This window comes from Trematomus bernacchii, unplaced genomic scaffold (genome assembly GCF_902827165.1).
Source record: "Trematomus bernacchii unplaced genomic scaffold, fTreBer1.1, whole genome shotgun sequence".
NCBI lineage: Eukaryota > Metazoa > Chordata > Actinopteri > Perciformes > Nototheniidae > Trematomus > Trematomus bernacchii.
The window spans coordinates 14406798-14426591 of record NW_022987720.1 but is presented as its reverse complement, the minus strand read 5'-3'; the positions used below and the strand labels follow the sequence as shown (position 1 = coordinate 14426591).

The window sequence follows — 19794 nt, the reverse complement described above, 5'->3', positions numbered from 1 at the left end:
TTGAACCTACTTGAAATGTATGATGAATAGAAGTCAGTGAAAACATAAATAATACATAAATAACAAATTGATTCAAAAGCATACTAAGTAACGTCTGAACTTATCAACTTCTGGGCAGTAGGAGTTCAAAGTTTCTTTCCTTCCACTACAGTCTCTCTGCTCTCTCTCCCTGCAGGGAAAATCAAGCTACAAAAGCAATGTAGTCAAGGGCAACAACATGTTCAGACCGTTAGCATCAAGGCTGCAGGCTCCCACACCATCAGGGCATTCAGCGTATTACAGCTGTGTGCTATTAACATGCGCTGCTGGATACCACGTTACACTGTGCAGCAGCGGGGGGGGGGGAGGCTTTGGTGCTTATTCCAGACAGCTTCCTTCCTCTCTTTTCCAATAATTGGCTTTATTTTTGGAACAGTAGGGGTTTCACAATCTCACACTCACTCAGTTTGAATCAGTGGTAGCAAATTAATTATTGTTTTAAACTCAGTGCCAATTTGCTTTACCCACAAGAGAACGATTCACTCTGCAAAGTTTGATTGGTTCTTCTGTCCTCATAGCTATGTCACTCAACTTTTGGAGACAGCACTGAAAATATATTTTTGATAGAAGACAGCTGTATCTGTTTTCTGTGAACAACTTGCTTATCTTATCGAAAAAAAGGGACATCTTAAAATAACCTAGACAGAATGGTTTCTTCTTAACCCAAACTTTTAGATAATTGTCTACCTCTCAGACAGATTTTTATTTAAAAGTAGAAAGTTGTCATGCATAAATATATTATGGTATTTTTTATATTTTTGATTTAAATGAGTGTGAGAGAAAACGAGAGTTACCTGGATAAAGAGAAAGACATCAATCATTTTAATGTACAAGGCTTTGCTCCTGTGTATCCAATAATGTATAATTTTAATACAAATTAGAGACCACTGAGAGGCCATATTGAATTTCCTATTGCTATTACGTGACTGTGGCCTCGCCGGCTATTAGTGCGCCGTAGGGAACATCTGCCTGGTGCTCTGTGCTGTGCAGGTCTGCCACAGACAGCTTTTCAGTAGGAAATACGCATAAAAACATTCACCTCTCATCTACATTCAGAGAATAAGGGTTGGTTGTAAAGGATTTTTAAAGAGAGGGACGTTTTCTTTAGTGAGAAATGACTCAGCATCTCTGTCGAAATTAAAACCTTCATATAAACTTTGCGATTTCATAAATTCAGCTTTAGAAAGGGATTTGTGAGGAGTAGGCAGCCTCGGTGCGGGAGAAGCTTTTGATGGAGCTATATTTGAAAAGCCTGTGTCGCTTAACATTACCGTCAGTGTGAGAAAGTTGGTGTTATGTAGAAGGCTCTGGGCTTAACACGAAATCATTCAGTGCATTTAAGTTTCTTTTCTTTTTCAAACTGCCAAAGCAGAGCCCTGAATAGAGCCTGGCATTTCTACATCAGGACTGTGTCTCTGTCAGGGTGAAGGCTGTTTTCACGGATGCTGCTTCAGGGCTTGTTTGTGTTTGGGCGCTTTACATTCTGTGACTTTGACAATGACATTGACTTAAACTGTCGTTCTGGCTTTTATGGAGTAGACATCTGCAAGACTATATGGGCGCAGTATGAAGGAGGCCATGTGTGCAATCATGGGTGTGTTCTGTATGCATGTGTACTTGTCTGTATGTACAGTATGTGTTGACTGAAAACAGGACGGATTACAGATCAAGAAAAGAGGTGCTAAATGCATTCTACCGTTTCTCTCAGAAGCCTGATGCTCCAAGCACAAAGCGGCAAAGCTTGAGGCCTGTAGTTTAGTTGAATGTGAATCAGCTGTCCAAATGCAAAGTTGTACAGCTGGCACTAACACACTACGAAGAGGTGGCTAATTAAAAGTAATTGACTGTGGATAGACTGTATCACACATTATCATAATTGATGTTGTTTCAGTTGTGGAAGTTCACTCTAGTCTTGCAGGTTAAACACACTTTTTACAAATTACTGAACCTATTTATCATTTTGTGCCCTCATAAATGTTTATATTAAGTTGCAAGTTGTGATTATTATATATTATAATATTTTTATAATACTTTTCATACACTGAATAGTTTATTCTTTTACATTTGAGAAATAGAGAAAAGGTGTAATTTTACTTCAAATTGACCAACTACCTATAAACGAAATTTCCAAATAAATACAAACTTATATATCCTCAACATTCAAAGAGCAAGATGTTTTATTAATGCATAAATGTATTTATTTTGTATTTGATTGAGATTCAAATGTGTTTAGAAGCTTATACTGACTCTACAGTTACCTTAAAATACACAAATGATTGTATTTATTTCTTACTGTATAGCTTCTCTTTCTAAGATGTCTCATTTTGTTTCTAAAAAAGCATCTATCCCTTTTGTTCATCATCCTCCACCAATCCTCCGACATATCATTCCAATTTACCCCCCAATTGTACACACCTCCCATCTCCATTGCCCCCTCCTTTGTAAAGCTAAACTCTCATCTGTAGAGAGCAATAACTGCCTCTGCAGGACGCCATGCAACATGACCCGCTACAACAAAGAGCTGTCCATGGTTAAAATCCCCAGTAAGACCTCTGCCCGCTACCTGCAGAAGAAGTTCAACAAGTCTGAGAAGTACATCACGTAAGTAGCCAGTAACAAACCACCAAGTGATGCTCTGGTTCTGCTCATTATGTCCGGTTGATAAGGAGAACTCCCTAACTGCTAATAACATAGACATAGTAAAAGACAACGAGTGTGAATCATTTCATCATCTCAGGAGTTCTCTTCTTACCTTCCCGTTTTGTATTCATTACTGATACGTTTTGTGGTGTTCCCCAAGGTTCTGTCCTGGGTCTGTTGGTTTTTTCTCTGAACATGCTTCCTCTCAGCCATTCATTTAAAAGATATACCTTTAATAATCAAGATGTTTCTATGGACCAGACTTTGAGTCTTGTCCCGAATGTCAATTGTTTGAATGTCTCTCTACCATATGGAACTGTTTTTTTATTGGTAAATGTCCTTCCTTCTTGAATAATGTAATTTACTTTGCACCTGCCTGGGCAACACTCACCAGTGGGTTTGTGCAGCCCCACGTCAGCAGCAGGCCGCTGCTGTCCTCTGTTTGCTCGGTGTTCCTTGCTCCAGGCTAAAGACTAAAGGAGTATGTGCTTTTGAGGTTGGAGCTCTTAAGCTTTAGAAGTTGCTCACATTGGTCTGAGGATTTGTGAACACTGTGGAGTCTTTTAAAAAGCAGCTCAAGATCCCTTTGTTTCGACTTGCTTGTTAAATGGCTCTAATGTTTTAAGCTAGAAGTTTGCATTTCAAGTCTGTTCTTTTTTTTTGCTGCATTTTCTATTTTGTCTTTTGTTGTGGAGGACTTTGTGACTACTGCTCTTGAAAATTGCTACACAAATAAACATAATTATGCGTATTTGGAATAAATGAATGCTTTGATTAAGATATAAATGAACAGTTGAAACCACTTGCAAACTGATAAGCAACAATTCCACCAATGGGATGTCTGAAGTGCCAGAAAACATTCAGATCCTTTATTCCCTCATGCTAATGGCAGATACATCATTGTGCAATTTAAAAACAATACTAATTCACAAAGATAATGATGTGTGGTTTCTCGTAAATTCCAAGCAATCTTCGTTGATTTAGTTTTTTACAAAAGCATACAAGTAACTATAATTTTGGGTGAGGCACAATGAGTGCAGCTGATCATATTTTAGACTATTGTTCAACCACGTTCATTCAGTTTGAAAACACTAACCCAAGCAAACATTCATATCAACCACCAATTCAGAGTCTCTGCAAAGTCTCCAAATGACCTTGTGGAAAGCTGAGCATCTGAGTGATCAGACATTTAAAGGGGAACTCATACAAACTGACCACAGAGAGGATCTTTCATCCTCTTTGCTGACAACATTGTCTCATATAGGCCTTTTAATTAAAAACTTTAAATACTGTTATCCCTATGAAAAGATGAGCTACTGTGAGCTTGTCCTCCGCCCACACATTGGCTGTGTTTCCTTGCCTGCTCAGCTTGGTAGAAAATGGATAGACTGTTGCTGATTGTGTTGCTTGCCAAGTCATCACTCGGTGTAGGATTCATTAGGATTAATGCCCAACTTATACCTTTGCAGAGACAACATCTTGGTGTTGGACGTGTTCTTTGAGGCTTTGAACTACGAGACCATCGAGCAAAAAAAAGCTTACGAGGTCGCTGGCTTGCTGGGTAAGATTCATGTTACCTTTTTTTCCAAACCTGAATTCAGTCTACTTCAGTCATGCTACTTTTACAATTATTGAATGAATAAAAGGAAATTGCCCACCTTGGCAGCAGATTTGGATCAGTAATATATAGATGCCTGGTTGTAAGGTCATGGTGTGTGTGACCTACAGTTATCAACAAAATGTTGGCTCCGTGAAATGTTGTGATTTTGCTAGCACTGAGCTGCAATTGATAATTTGTTATAAAAGTTGTAACAACTATAAATAAAAAGCCAAAAATGAACAGGGACACAGACAGCAGTTAGCCAAAGTGAAGCATGAGCCATTCAAGCTAATGGTCAACAATAGATAGAAAAAAGCCAAAATAAAGCCATAGTTATGGCATTACCAGTTCATTTGAGTGGGGTCGTAAAAACATGGGTAGGGTCTGGGTTTGGGTCTCAGCTGTAGACAAAAAGCTATTATGTTGGCTTGTTGTTCTCAGGAGACATTGGTGTTGAGTCTAAATGTGTTTTTGCTGTGGCCAATTATTTGCATTTCACTTTTTCTTGCCCCACAATTATGTTGAGGTGTACTGCACTACAACAACTTGAAATCTTGCCAAGTATATTTGTCTAATTTCTAGTCAGAATATGTCTTTACACTTGATATAAGATAATAATAATAATAATATATAATATCTTCAGAAGTAACACTGCAGTGAGATATCGGGTCTTGTTTTTAGACAATGCATCATCTTGTTAAGTGAAAGAATCTTATTTTGAGTTGTATCTCAGATGAAACACATCTTTTTTTACATGTTTATTAGAAAATCACCAACTAACATCAGAAAACAGAAAACTTTTGAGCATTTGCAGCTTATATTGTAACACAGAATTTCCTAAATCTGGTCAAGATCTGATTTATCTAAATATCCCATCTTATTTCAAGAAATCTAACCAAGCTAATTTTCACTTGTTCTATTGGCAGATTTGTGTACTTATTTCAAGTGAAAACAGCTTGTTTTCATTATTGTTTAACTTGTTTTTGGAGCAGCATTTTATCCAGTGTGTCATACAACTTTTGCTAAATGATCAAAGTCTCAATATATAAGTTATTTTCCTCTATTCTTCTTTACACTTCTCCTGTGGCTGTGTCCTTCTACAGGTGATATTGGAGGCCAGATGGGTCTGTTCATTGGAGCCAGCATCCTCACTATCCTAGAGCTTTTTGACTATGCTTATGAGGTCAGTCTCAAGTTGCTATTTTCACCGCACTGTTAAATCATCGAATTACACCCACACACAATCCTCTACAGGCTCTCACAGCTTTTGTCTGTACATAACATTTTCAGAGCACCTGTTTTATGGTTTTGCAGTGAAGAGCTATTGCCTTGACCATGAAAGGTGACAACAGAAACAAAGTCACTAATTCAAATAGCTGATACAAGAGCTATATATTTACTTCAAAGGCGGCTGAGATGAAAGAAAGTGTGCTCGTGTTTTTTCCATTACCTTTGCTTTACTGTCTGGCCCTCTTTAGAGCTTGCCACGCTGCACAGGGTTCTGACAGGCACATGATAGTCTTTGTCTCCCCTAGGCTTATAGAAAATATACAAGAAAAAGTGGTTTTCTTTTTTTATTACCATAAAGAAGTCATCGGGAGATGATACCCTCATGTTGATGACAAACGCAGCTCTAAGGCTTAATTTAACAGCTTAAATGACGTTGCCATATCAACCTCCTCATTTATTTTTACTTTGGGCTCAAATGTTCCTGTGCAGTCATTAATTACAAGTTGAGTTCTCGAATATCAGACTGAGCTACGCCTATTGACATTTATTTTCCCGATCTACAGGTGGTAAAAGACAGACTGTTGGATTTACTGAGCAGAGAGGAGGAGGAGGAGAGTCATGGAGAGGATGTGGTAAGAGCGACCTTTAACCCCTCACTTGTCAATCTTTCTCACAGAGTGCTGTGTAAGTGGAGCGTGTAGATACATTGTTATTTCACACACTCTGACCATGCATATCAAACCTTGCCCTATCCTTACCCCTCCACCCAAGCATGCAGAAAGAGCACCCAGGCAAATAGAAGGTTGTGTGCAGAGAGACAGTAGCAGGACAAATTGGCTATTTGGAGAACCTCTTAAAAAGTGAATACAGAAATTAGGACTCTGATGGAACTCTTAACAAACACATCCGTCAACATCTGAGTTAAATCATCAAAACTCAAAGCTCAGCAAAAGGAGAAGGTTGGGATGGCATTTGCATGACGTAATGTGCAGGTCAGTTGGTAAGAAGTGTTAGGATGGTCAAATAATGTCACTGGACATCACTTGTAAGCGTGTGGCTAAGTTAGCTGAAAAGGTGAAGGAGCCAATGGAGCAGCTGGAGATTCAGTGGCAGCACCCTGTTAAAAACACACAAATAAAGTCATTTAAAAAAAATAACTTTCTCCCAACAAAGGACCAAAATACATCCACTAAGATCAGTGGATTTGTTTGCGCAAAGTGAACTACTCTCATTTTATACGTCCACTTACTGCTAAAATGTAAAAAATAAAAAATACAGGTTATTGTGTCATATTACCATGGCAGCATATTAATAACTTAATAACGGTCATGGCGTGCAGAAGTCGACCATTTTTTGTTTTAATGTAGTCCGATGACTTTTTTATTCTGTTAACAACCATGCATATTGCCAGCTAGTTTTCAGCAAGCTGCCCAGCCTATTGTATCCGTTTGACCAAATAAAGCCCACAGAGGCTGGAGTTTACAGAGCTGTGCAAACTCATGACAGGTTCATACTCTTCCTGTTAATGACTTGTTGTCTTTCTTCTAAACTGCATTTGTTCCGGATAACCTTATGCTTAATGAGATAATGCTTTTATTAGTATTCAGAGATTTCAAAGCTCCTATCGTTGCTGCAATTGGAGACTTTTGGGTCATTTAACCGGAATTAGCAAAGAAAGTACAATACACGCCTTTTCATTCTTTTCCCAGAGTTCCTGTGACCCTGTGGCAAACCACTCGGAGTCCATCAGCCACACTGTGACCGTCCCCCTGCAGACAACGCTGGGCACCCTGGAGGAGATTGCCTGCTGAGGCCCTCCCCCCCGCCCCTCAGAGCCCCACACATCCAAAGGCTGCCTCCACTGGGTGGCGCTACATAGGGCAACCTGCAGGACCCTAACAGGGGGGGGAGGAGACGAGGACAAGAACAGGGGGACGCTGCGCTCTGTCACACCGCCCTATCTGAGGCACTAATGGGGATTAAAGAGCTGTCGGCTGGACTTATCAGCCCTCTCTGTCACCCTGCACTGTACTCTGGTGGGACGGTAGCCTCCGCTGGGCCAGACCTGCAGTGGGGTCTCCACATAGACGCACACGGAAAAGCAGAAACTGGGTGGGCTGACTTCCCACAATGGGGTTCTCCCCTGTGCAGCATATCCATGTTACAAACACATTCATATGTCGCTCACTGCCAAATGAACTGTACAAAACTGGTTTTGAACTGCATGCATCTATCGATCTATCTTGCTCTCTTTGCTGATGCTGGACTGCAGTGTTGCTTTACTGTACATGTGTGCCATTTGTCTCTCTCTAACTGCAGGACAGGCCTGTGAAAGGGCCCAGGTGAGATATCAACTTAGAATGTACAGATTGAACATATGGTTGTTGGAAATCATAGTTCAGATGTGACCAATCCTTCAAAAAACGATTCTAATGAGCGATGTATCATTTCTGATCCCAAGGTAGAAGGTGGTTGGTGATGTATGAGCAGGAAAAAAACACCGTTGCTCTCTGAAAATAGTAAACTCATTATGCAGGCAGCATTTTTATTTTCACCTGTCAGTTTCAGTTGAATCAGTTTACTAAAAGGCATGTTTTCTACCTGACTGCCGGGGTGTTAAACTGTTCCCCAGAGACATCTTTAAAGGGATGTCATACACTTACTGTTCATTTATGTGAATACATGACTTGCTGGCTTCTGGCTGCTGCACCCAAAGCAGCACCCAGCTAAGAGGTGGAATCTGAATTTATTTGCCTGCCAGAGAGCAAGCTGTGTAGAAAATGTTGCATCGAATAAATATGCGTTTTTGAACAGTTTTTCATTAGCAGAAGTCAGGGTAATGTTTAAGACAGCTCATACCTCTTTATCAAAGGTGGCATCATATTGTCCTTCACCAATAAAGAAAAAACATTCTGGCAATTAACAAAACAATAAACAAAAGCACGATGGGTTCAGCCAGGATTAGGTAAGGATACAGGATCTGCTGTGATATGGTGTAAATATCTGTGTTCTGTTTTTTTCTCATAAAAGCAGGTACATGTCCGAAGCAGAATTGTTCTAAAAAAAAAAAAGGTCCAGAAGTGACTTCACATTTGTCATTTTGTTCCTTAATGTTACTCTCTCAGTGGTTGAGGATGTTACCTAACAGGCAGTAGCATTTTGACGGTTGTTGAATGTCATGCTAAAAATGGAAGACACACTTTGCTGTAAGCACCTGAACCTCTCTGAACTTTCTGTGTCTTCAGAAAAAGTTGCATATATACGGCTTTACACCAAAAGCTTGTGTGAGAATATGTGGAAGATTTAGTGTCCATGATCATCATAGCTCGGTCTCTGTCATCATGGTTATGTACATTACAGGTAGGAATGAATTCAAGTGCTTTGTGAGACTGTTTGAATTATGATTTCCCATCTGTGGCTCAACGTGCCGTCTGTGTGTATCTCATGTTGTCGCTTCAGATGAACACAATCTTCAGCCTGCGGGGGGGGCGAGACAAATGTGTCTCACTTCTCGTTCTGATAACGACACCGGCTGATTTCTCTCTCTATTTTGGCTTCAATTGTTATCGCAGGACAGCTTTTTCTCATTTTGTGATGCAGCATACATTGTGTGTTTTTAATGTGAAACATTTAAATAAATAAAAGGTTGTTTTGCAATGTGTGCGTCCAGTTGTGGCATGGCAAGATTATGTTTAATGCAACTTTCAATAATAAGGACAACAAAACATAATGCAATAATAACACAAGACAATATAACAAGACCAATGTGTCTTTCACATGTGCAGTCGATAACTGAAAACAATGGCTCGAAATTAGACGCCTTAATTAAAGATATCTTATGTATAAATGCAATTGGCCTTTCCCCCTCTTTTTCTTCCTCTGCTGAGTTCCATGCAGATTTAAGAGTACACAGCCAACTGTGAGGCTTAAAACTAACATTAGCATGCAAACATGCCTACCTTGAAATGGCTGACAGGCTGACGGGTAGCAGGTGACATGTTTATCATGTTTACCATCTGAGTGTGTCAGCAAGCCAACGTGTATTAATTAGCACTTTGAAACTGATGGGAATGTCCTTAGTTTAGCAGATCATTTGTAATCAACCAAAGTCACAAAAAAGGCCTCAGGATACCAAGAGATGAAAAATCCGGGGATATATTACCATCCGACCTCTACAGCTAATTCAGAATGCTGCAGCCAAACTGGTCTTCGACCTCCCCAAGTTCTGGTAGCCTTCCGAGTTGTGCAGGGATCAGCCAATTCCTACATGCAGGCCTTGGTTAAACTATACACTCCAGCTTGCTACTCCATCACTGCGAGTGGGACCCAGGTACCCCTCAAAAACACGCCTGTTTGCTATCCTGGCTCCTCAGTGGTGGAATCAGCTCCCCATTGACATCAGGACAGTAGAAACTCTGCATATCTTCCTTCGCAAACTGCAAACTATGATAGAAAACCGACCTGTTTCGATTGTACCTTGGTAATTAAATTATTGGAAATAAAATGTAATTAAAAAAGCACTTAAAAAGTTAATTTAGGCCTTGTTACTAATTCACCAGCACTTACTTGTATGACTTGAATTTCTATGGTTTTTGTACTTATTTTAAATTGCTTGGATAAAAGCGTCAGCCAAATGTAATGTAATGGGATAAGTCACGTTTTTGATGTAGTATATTCTGAAAGTGAGTCAGACGCGTCTTGTCGCGTCATGTCATCCTGATGGAGCTGCTACAGGAAAAGTCGGGAGGAATTATCCTTTGGGAAAATGTAAGTCTGCAGCATTTCCCCATATCCACTCTTTACCAAAATATTTGAACTTACAGACATAACAAGACTAGTGATGCTGCATTGAAAGAAGGAATAAGATGGGATGTATTTATCTCAAATTAAGCTGTATGAACATAAAAATAAAAAGGGTGCAGTATAGTGCACGATACGAATAAATAGCCCAACATGTATTCTAACAAAATGCAGTGGCAAACAGAAGTGTTTTGAAGCCTCAATTAAATAAATATTAGAGAGTTGGAGTGAGTGCAGTCATCCCCGGCAATGTGTCATGTCTTGGAAGCTTTTTCAAGTGAACAGAGTCGACACAAAGCACCTGAAAACCCTACATAAAGAAACTGGACAAAAACTAGTCATGCTGGGTCAAATGTACAGTTTCTTGTCAAGGTACAATTTCCATCCGGTGTTCATGCTACGTACCCTTTATATTGTCTGAAATGTTCTCTTATTCAGTTTCACACAGCAGCACGCACAATGCACAATGGATGGAGTCACGCCACAGCAGGCTCAATCAGCTTGAAACCTGATTGAGCCTGCTGCTCCATGAAGCTTTGCAGCATATAGGAACATCCTATAGCAACAGCAGAGGGCACTGGCACTCAAAAATAGTTATCTTCTCTGCACGTACAGTATGAAATTACATGTGAATGAATGACTGCTAGGAAAAGATGACATTCAACTTGAAGATTGGCTCAAAAGCAGAAGCAGGAATGACGGTAATAAATGGATGTACTATGTGCTCTAGTTTTCAGAGCGGGAGTTTCAATTTCTTTAAGTTAAATATTGTAGAAAGTTATTCTGGGTTTTTGGTTAACTTCTCTTGTTATTCTACACATTGCCACAGACTCTTATCTGGAGCTGCTGTAGGCTGGGAGTTTATCCTCAGTTCAGTCTCAGTTCAGTCTCAGTTCATTTAGCAGATATTTTGGCAGAGGAAATTGCCTGCAGGTTAGCCATAGTGCATCAGCAACTCATTGCAAACAGACTGGATGCCTTTGCAGAGAGGGAACTCACACACAGCAGAAGCTTTACAAGTTCTTTAAAGAGAATTGTATAAACCATAAGATCTAATACTCCTGTGTGTTTTGGAATCTATTTCGAGAGAAAAATGCTCATCCAAATTCACAAAGTTGAATTTGGGTGTGTAAATAATGTAACAGTCCAACAAGTACCAAAAGCCCTACTAAATGCAGGCGCACCGATAATTCAGGCCTGCTTTTGTATGATTCATGTTGTATTAGTGTTTCTAACAGAGGTATTTGTTGAAGATTTGTAAGGGTTTAACATCCGCTTTTCCAAAAGCATGCTCATGGCATTATAAGCACAACAATTGGTTTCTATCTCAATGAAACACATAGACTGAAACATCTCTGTGTCTCTTCAGCTTGCCTCTGATCTTATAATAACATTTACTTGCAAAAACTGTGGAAACTACACTGCAGCTAACTATTAGTTTCATTATCGATTAAATTGTCGTTATTTTATTATTTGTTCTATTATCCATGAATAAATACATTGTTTATAATGAATCATCAAAATAGTTGAGTTTTCTGTTGACTAACTCATTTAATCTCTAGTGCAACTTTTATGAAACAATTACTTTGACTGTAACGTTGATGTTAATCTTATTTACCTCAAGCTGTTTTATCCTATGTAGGACAGGCCACTTGCTCCTCTGCTCATGAACTTAACTTTTAGGATTTGTTTGTTGGCATGTTAGCCGAGACAAAAACTCATTTGAATAAGCTGGAAACGAGAGTCCTAATTTGTTGCAGATTTCACATCAGTACATCAAAGAAGCACATACTTTATCCCCTGTTTCCTTTGATCAAGGTTCAATATGTTCTGCTTGAACAGATCATTTGCCAAATATTTGTATTCACGGTCAATTTGACTCAACATAACTCAGGAATAGATTGTGAAGCTGCACCGAATACATCGACACAATATCCACTTCAAGCCAACCTGAGGCGGTGTTACAGCAACATTGTCAAATGAAACGGTATAATAAGATCCCATAAAAACTCCCACAAGTTTAATATTTTAAGAAGTCAGAATTAGTTTTTGGAAAACATTTTAGTTTGGGCATGCTACTATTTACATTGTGAGTTTAGCTTATACATTTGGTTTATTCCATCATCCGCCGTTTCTACAATATGTTTCACCAAAAAGAACAGGGCTAAAACCTTTGTCTTTTTACTGTTAGGATATTATATTGATTTCTTTCTATAAATAACAACAGCATGTTTTTAAGTCAAAGAACAGAACATGAAATTGAAGTTTGATTTCATCTTCTAAACTTCGCAGATAATCACATGCTTTTATACTCCACATTCATGTTAGGGAGAGTAATGCGACAGTGAAAAAAAGGAAAGATAATTGGACTTTGAACAAAGATAAAATCGTACATTGACATTAAGGCAGTCCCTAAAGAGCTGAGTGAAGTACAGAACATGTCAGGCAGAGAGATTGAATGGGAGGCTTCATTTCTCTTCTGACAAAGTGGATTTCTCCATTGTCCAACCTTCAATACAGAAATCATTTCCCTCCTGATTTATTGGAAACCTTTGGCCACCACCTCAATCTCTATTATTAAGGCCATGCAAATGTAATATAAAAAAAGAGAAATTTGTGACATAATTGCATTTCCAACTCAAACATACACCAAAGGTTTATACTCCACCATACTGAATTACATGTGTATGCATCTAGACAGTATATTTACTGAATTCAATTAGAATATAGTTTGTTTTCCTAGGAACACCATGTGCCCTCAACAGAACAAAGTAACAGACATGACAGCAATATTTTATTTCACGCAGACATTTACTGGCCATGACCTGGGGCTGATTCATAATGAATTACCTGACGACTGTGTTTATTGCTTAGGAGAGTTGATTACCAATTTAATCACAAGCCACAGATTAACCAGAGCGCAGTTGCATTGTACTCCTAAAGAGCCCTTGGGAAATTAGTGCCAATTGTAATAGTTAACTTTGCTAATAATCCACTCCGCTAATGCAACGTCACCTGACCGACTGTCGTGTGTCAACACTTTGGAGATCCTTCGCGATAGTTTTAGTACCACGGTGTGTCATAATAATTTCTGAAACCTCAAATGGTCATGGCCTGATGAGCTAAAGCCCCGTACAAATTCCCTTAAAGGGATTTACAGGAAGACTTTGAAAGTGAAGTTCTAAATGTGTGTGTGTGTGTGTGTGTGTGTGTGTGTGTGTGTGTGTGTGTGTGTGTGTGTGTGTGTGTGTGTGTGTGTGTGTTTGTGTGTGTGTGTGTGTGTGTGTGTGTGTGTGTGTGTGTGTGTGTGTGTGTGTGTGTGTGTGTGTGTGTGTGTGTGTGTGTGTGCGTGTCGTCTGTGCGAGGCTGGTCATGCTGAAAGGCTGTGATGCCTGTTAGTTGCAGACACCTCGAGGTGTCCTGCTGACCGTCCAGCAGTGGCAAGCTTTGATTGAATGTCCAGGAGCCAGCGACGTGCAGTCAGTGGAGGCAGGGGAGGCAGAGCCTCACCTGTCATACTCCAATGTAACGGAAAAACAACTAAAGAAAAACGAAATAGTAATAATAATAAAATGTCTCCACTGATCTGTGTTGTAAGTGTGATTTATGTATGATTCTAATCGCTTTTTATAGTCAAAATCAGCAAATTTGCCGAACTCCGCTACGGGAGCGATGAGAAGTGAGGCAGGGACGAGCACTGCCTCTCGTAAGCCCACAGTAACTTGCTGGAGCACGGGCACTAATTTAGCGCGGGCACTTATTTTGTGAGCGCGCTCAAGCCAGTTACTGTGGAGTCAGGTGAGGCACAGATGAGATCTGCCTCACCTCAGAATGCGTCACCCCACAGAAACTGTCTGGAAAGCGGGCCCTAAGCGCATGCCTGTTACCATCTCACTGTAGGTCACCAATGTAATGTATGTAGATCCCTTTATTACATGTATCCTCGCCATCCATAGTCTCTAAATAACTTATTTCACGTATATATGATATTTAGGCTCGCTGGTCTCAACAGCAATGAAAATGCACCAGGGGAGGCAGCCATAACCTCTGCCGCACTGAAGGGGGCGCACGTGAGCCCACAGGTTATTGTTGCTACTGTAATTCTACGCAGAGACGGTAGACGTAACAACAAACTAGACTTTTGAAACTACAGGAAGATAAGGGGGACTTTTACAAAAAAGTAATAGAGATTGTTGTCCAGAAGGATAGCATGGACTTCATCTTCAAGTCAAGGTAAGACCACATTTGTAATGAAAATGGGATCTTACTAAGAAAGAACAATCCAATATTTAGATTTTGGGTATCCTTTTGTTGAACGGTCTGTTTAAAATGAATCGAAGCATCAGACTAAAAAAGCTTTTGAAAATAACCGAATATTTCGATTAAGGTCAAAATATAATATTTGTAAATCTGACTCAGTGAGTCAGTGCCTCACCAGCCATGAACCTCACCGCACGTCACTGCCAGGAGCTCACCACTGAAAGACAGCAGAGGAAAGGACACAGCAATGATTCAACTCCCTGATCCCACATGAAGAGTCAGCAGTCTGTTATCAGTGCACACATTAATGCACTTTCTTCTCTATTTCCTTTTATATTACTACACACACACACACAGACTGATTATCTCTGACAAACAGACAGATGTTTCCTCTATACTTTTTTACACACACATCCGTAATAGATCCACACACTGTAATCTCTCAGAATTTTGCAAAAATAAATGGTTTGATCCCTTCATCTTTCTGTGTGTGTGTGTGTGTGTGTGTGTGTGTTTGTGTGTGTGTGCGTGCGTGCGTGCGTGCGTGCGTGCGTGCGTGCGTGTGTGTGTGTACCACTAAACCACTCTTATGAATGTGGTGATCAACAATTGTATATGTTCAAATGCCTTTTGTGGATAATATCGTAAGCCGGCGTTGAAGCAATCAAATTGTAGGTAAGTATTACATTTGTTAAAATGTAAAGTAAAACAATGTTTTTCCTGACTGAATCTATATCTCTGAGTCTGACCGTAATATTTGTACGTTAGTTTGAACTACACACAAAGGTTAGTTTAAAAAAAAAGTGTGTTCATCACTTTTTATCAAGTCAATGCTGATTTTCTCTTCCTTAAAGATGAATCTCACCTGATGTGGTTTGGCAAGAACAACCACAACCAGCACATGGGGAACAGTACTTCACTTATTATTACCCTGAAACTTTCTTTCTTGACCTTTTTGGGTAGTAAGTATTAAAATTGTTCAAATGTAAAGTGAGGGCTGCCGGATAGCTCAGTGGTTGGAGCTGCCTAGTAAACCGGTTTGAATCCCGAACCGGTCAACCATTACAGGCAATGTCCTCTCTTCTGTCTCCCCCTTGCAATCTATATCTCAAATAAAGAGATTGTCATGTAAGAAAAAGTTTTTCCTGACAGATCTCTGTATCTCTGAGATAAGCAGTAGTTGGGAATAAAAACAGTTGAACTGTAGGTTTCCAGACGGGTTGGGCTTAGTTCAACCATTTTTATTGAGATTGTTAACATTTAATTAAAAAAAGTGAACTGTAAGATTTGTTGGTTGGTTTGAACTACACCAAAAAGGTGATGTTAAATAAAAATCAAGTCAATGCTGATTTTCTCTTCCTTATAGAATAGATGAATCTCTATTCACCTAAAGTGTTTTGGCAAGAACAACCACCACCAGCACATGGTGAATAGTACTTCTGATGAAAAGGTCCAGCAGTTTCAGGGAAACGACATCCCTGAGTACAGCGAGGCTAACTGTTTCTTCACCAATGGTGGTTATAAGTACTCTCCCCTCCAGCCTCCAGTGATGCAGAGCCAGTCGCTGCTTTACCCCCAAAGCAACCATTTGTGGCAGGAAACAGCCGGCTGGTTCCCTGTGGAGAACCACATGCTGGAGCGGCAGACAGAAGCAGAAGCACCAACCATTATGTGAAGAGACACATTTAAACATCATGAAGGAGGCTCTGGAGATGGAAAGCAAAGCCTGAACAGCGCGAGAGAGGCCGTTCAGAGAGAGTGTGCTGAGGAAAGAAATACCTTTCAGTTGGAGAAGGACTACATGAAAAAGGAAAGAGAAACCTTTAACAAAGAAATCAGGGAACATCTTATGGAAATAAAGGCCTTTCAAGAGGACAAACAGGAAAGATGCACGAGGAAACCACCTGAGATATTCATATGGACACTAAAATGTTGTGCATAACTGTGTATGCAATTTATTCCATCTGTATGTGCATACTTTGAATACAATTCTGAGCTGTGTTTTCAGCAATGAAGGTGTCTTTTTTGCGTCTAATTAATATGCGTCAGTAAACTAAAGGGTCACTGCAGCAAAAACCTATTCGAAATCACAACACTCTTTGTTATGAACATTTATTGAAATGCATGTATATTTCATATATGTTCTAACTGTTACTAATGGAGTTTTCAAAATTTGGCATAATAAATACAGGAAGCAGGCTGTGTATGTGTGTGTGTGTGTGTGTGTGTGTGTGTGTGTGTGTGTGTGTGTGTGTGTGTGTGTGTGTGTGTGTGTGTGTGTGTGTATGTGTGTGTGTGTGTTTGTGTGTGTGTGTGTGTGTGTGTGTGTGTGTGTGTGTGTGTGTGTGTGTGTGTGTGTGTGTGTGTGTGTGTGTGTGTGTGTGTGTGTGTGTGTGTGGGGGGGGGGGGGGGATATGTGTGTATATGTGTGTATATGGGTATATATGGTGTGTGGTGTTAATGTGCACAATAGAAGTATGCTTTTGGATTTTTACTTAAAGGTTTCTGACACATTTGAAATCAACACCTCTTCCGGCTCTGTTAGTCATTTCGGGATGACTTGAAAACATGTCATTATAAAATGGCCAACTTTGCCATAACCCCTTCAACACAAAACTTCCTCAATTTGCTAAAGTAAATAAATAACCCACATTTAATATTAAAATGTTGATTTAAATTAAAATAGGACAATTTCAAATCCACAAAACCTGAAACAATCACAGTCACTATAACAGATACAGTGTGTGTGTGTGTGTGTGTGTGTGTGTGTGTGTGTGTGTGTGTGTGTGTGTGGTGTGTGTGTGTGTGTGTGTGTGTGTGTGTGTGTGTGTGTGTGTGTGTGTGTGTGTGTGTGTGTGTGTGTGTGTGTGTATGTGTGTGTGCATCAAGTGTGTGTGCGTGTGCTCTTCAATAAAATGTATTGTGCCAAACAGTGATAGATAACACAGCCTGAGGGGGGAGAGCAATGAAATCAAGGACACAAGGGAAACCTTTAGAGAGGAGCCTCCACTAGTGCAATCATTTGTTCTGTGGCTCATCCATCACTGAGAAAATCTACTTGGTGCAAGTTACATTATAGAAAAAGTCATCTGGGGAGATTACAATGTGGCCTTCTCGCTGTACTGTACCCAAGAGGCAACACAGATTACATTAGATGGGCGGATAGTGGAGAGCAGACCCCCGCTGCGTGTTATCATTACCACATGTTGAGTTCTGATTCAACCACAAGTGTCATTTTTCAGAATTACTCCTGAGAAATATGTATTTACCAGCTTTTTATTTCATCTTGTTTCTCACTGCACTAAAGTAAGTAAACAAAGTGGAGTGTTTGACATGTCTCTTGGTGCCTGGAGGCAATAAGAATCAGGATCTTGACATTATCCTTACAAAACTATTTTAGGGTGAACAGCTTTAACACCGTCTCCTGCTAAAATGATCTACTCTATAATTGGCTGCCTCATGTCCTGCTTGTGCCATCTAGTGGTCACAGCTCACTAGATGATGTTCTTACATTATAAAAAGGTGTTATATTATTGCATAACCATGCATGACGTGGTAAGTTTAGTGATAAAAAGACCAAACATCTTTGTTTGGACAGACACATTTTTATATGATGAAAATATTAGATATTAGAGCACACAAAAATATGAAGATGTCCCAATACTAGTTTTTAGCCATATTGTGGATTTACAATTGATTTACTCTAACATCTTCGTTATTTCAGGAAGCAGGAAAAAAAATCCAAATCAAACATTCACAGAAATCAAACAGGTAAGATAACACGTTTTTGGCACTTTGGGAAATGTATAAATCTAAGACAAAGCATTAATATATTTGTAGATGTTAATAGAGTTACGTCAGATCTTCCACTCATTTAAAGAGGTTAACTTTAGTTTGAAATGTAAAAATTAATATGTATTCTACCGTTAAGGACTCTTTAGGTGCCTTAGATGAAACACACTTCTGTTTCTGACTGATAATAATTTCAACTCCATTATTCAAAGAGGGAAATGAGCGACAGGTTCACCTCTTTACTTTTGAAGGTCATCTCATTCATCTCCAGAAAAAGCCCTTAGGTGAAAGCCAAGTCCACTATATCTTCTATCGACTTCTAAAGCTGAATTATATCCAGTCTGCCTCATACACAGAGGCCACTGAACACCATATAGCTGTAATTGAATCTGGCTTTAATTATAGCTCAATGAATCATTATAGCTGCCTCCAAGGCCATGTTCACCTTTTATATTATTGTCTCCTATCCTTGCCTCAAACATACTCTATCACTACTTTCACTTACTAAACAATGTTGACATCTTAAACTTCTGTTATTTATAAATACGTTTAAAATAGATCGTCTCAAACACTTCATGAATGGCGGGCCGATAGAATCCAAGCTCAATTGAAAACTATTATAATGAACTGTTAATCATTATAGGTCCAAATAAACCCAGGGCTTATTATATTTCACTGCATGATCTCACTCTGCTTTGTTTTGTAAAGGTTCAAGGTTCAAGGTTCAAGGTTCTTTATTGTCAAACTAACATAGCTACAGAGTAATTATGTAGTTGAAAATCTTATGTCACAGGCTTCTCCAACAATGCAACAGATAGTAAAAGTAATACAAAAAGAAAAATAGTTCTAAAATAAAGTGAGTATGTGGAATGTGTTTGCTTTGTCCGTGAGGAAATATAATTCCTAAACAGATGTTCTCATTCTGCATAACCAAATATGTGGAAGATAAATTCAGTTTATACTAATTATAATTATATTAAATAACAAGATTTTTCAATATAAAATGTTAAATCTTCATAAAATATGGAAAAAACACTGATGGAGATGTATTTTACTAGTGTCCTTCTATTCATTCTCCACTGGTGTCCTTGCCTCAGTTCATGTTTCCCTGTATGCACAGGCAGCAGAGTTTGGCCTTAGATCTTGAGCACCCTAGTGTCGGAGATGAACTGGTGCCTGTTTCCTTAAACTCTCTTCATCCGCTGTGTTATGAGATGACCTCTTTACTTCTGAATATGCAATAAACAAGATTGGAATTTACACACGGCATCTATTGCACGTCTGTCCGTCCTGGGAGAGGGATCCCTCCTCTGTTGCTCTCCCTGAGGTTTCTCCCATGTTCCCCTTTAAACTGTGGGGTTTCTCTGGAAGTTTTTCCTTCTTCGATGTGAGGGTCTAAGGACAGAGGGTGTCGTATTGTCATACTGATATTC

General features: G+C 39.4%; 1 protein-coding gene across 1 annotated transcript in view; it reads left to right on the top strand.

Annotated features, from left to right (window-relative positions):
• Nucleotides 1-9159, top strand: part of asic2 (acid-sensing (proton-gated) ion channel 2) — a 102611-nt gene extending 93452 nt beyond the window's left edge. Inside the window, exons 6-10 of the mRNA XM_034143861.1 lie at nt 2487-2640; nt 4149-4240; nt 5383-5462; nt 6073-6141; nt 7219-9159. Of these exons, the coding sequence (XP_033999752.1) occupies nt 2487-2640; nt 4149-4240; nt 5383-5462; nt 6073-6141; nt 7219-7320 (497 nt within the window). The 3' untranslated portion in view covers nt 7321-9159. The remainder of the gene's footprint in view (nt 1-2486; nt 2641-4148; nt 4241-5382; nt 5463-6072; nt 6142-7218) is intronic.
• The last annotated feature ends 10635 nt before the right edge of the window (nt 9160-19794 follow it).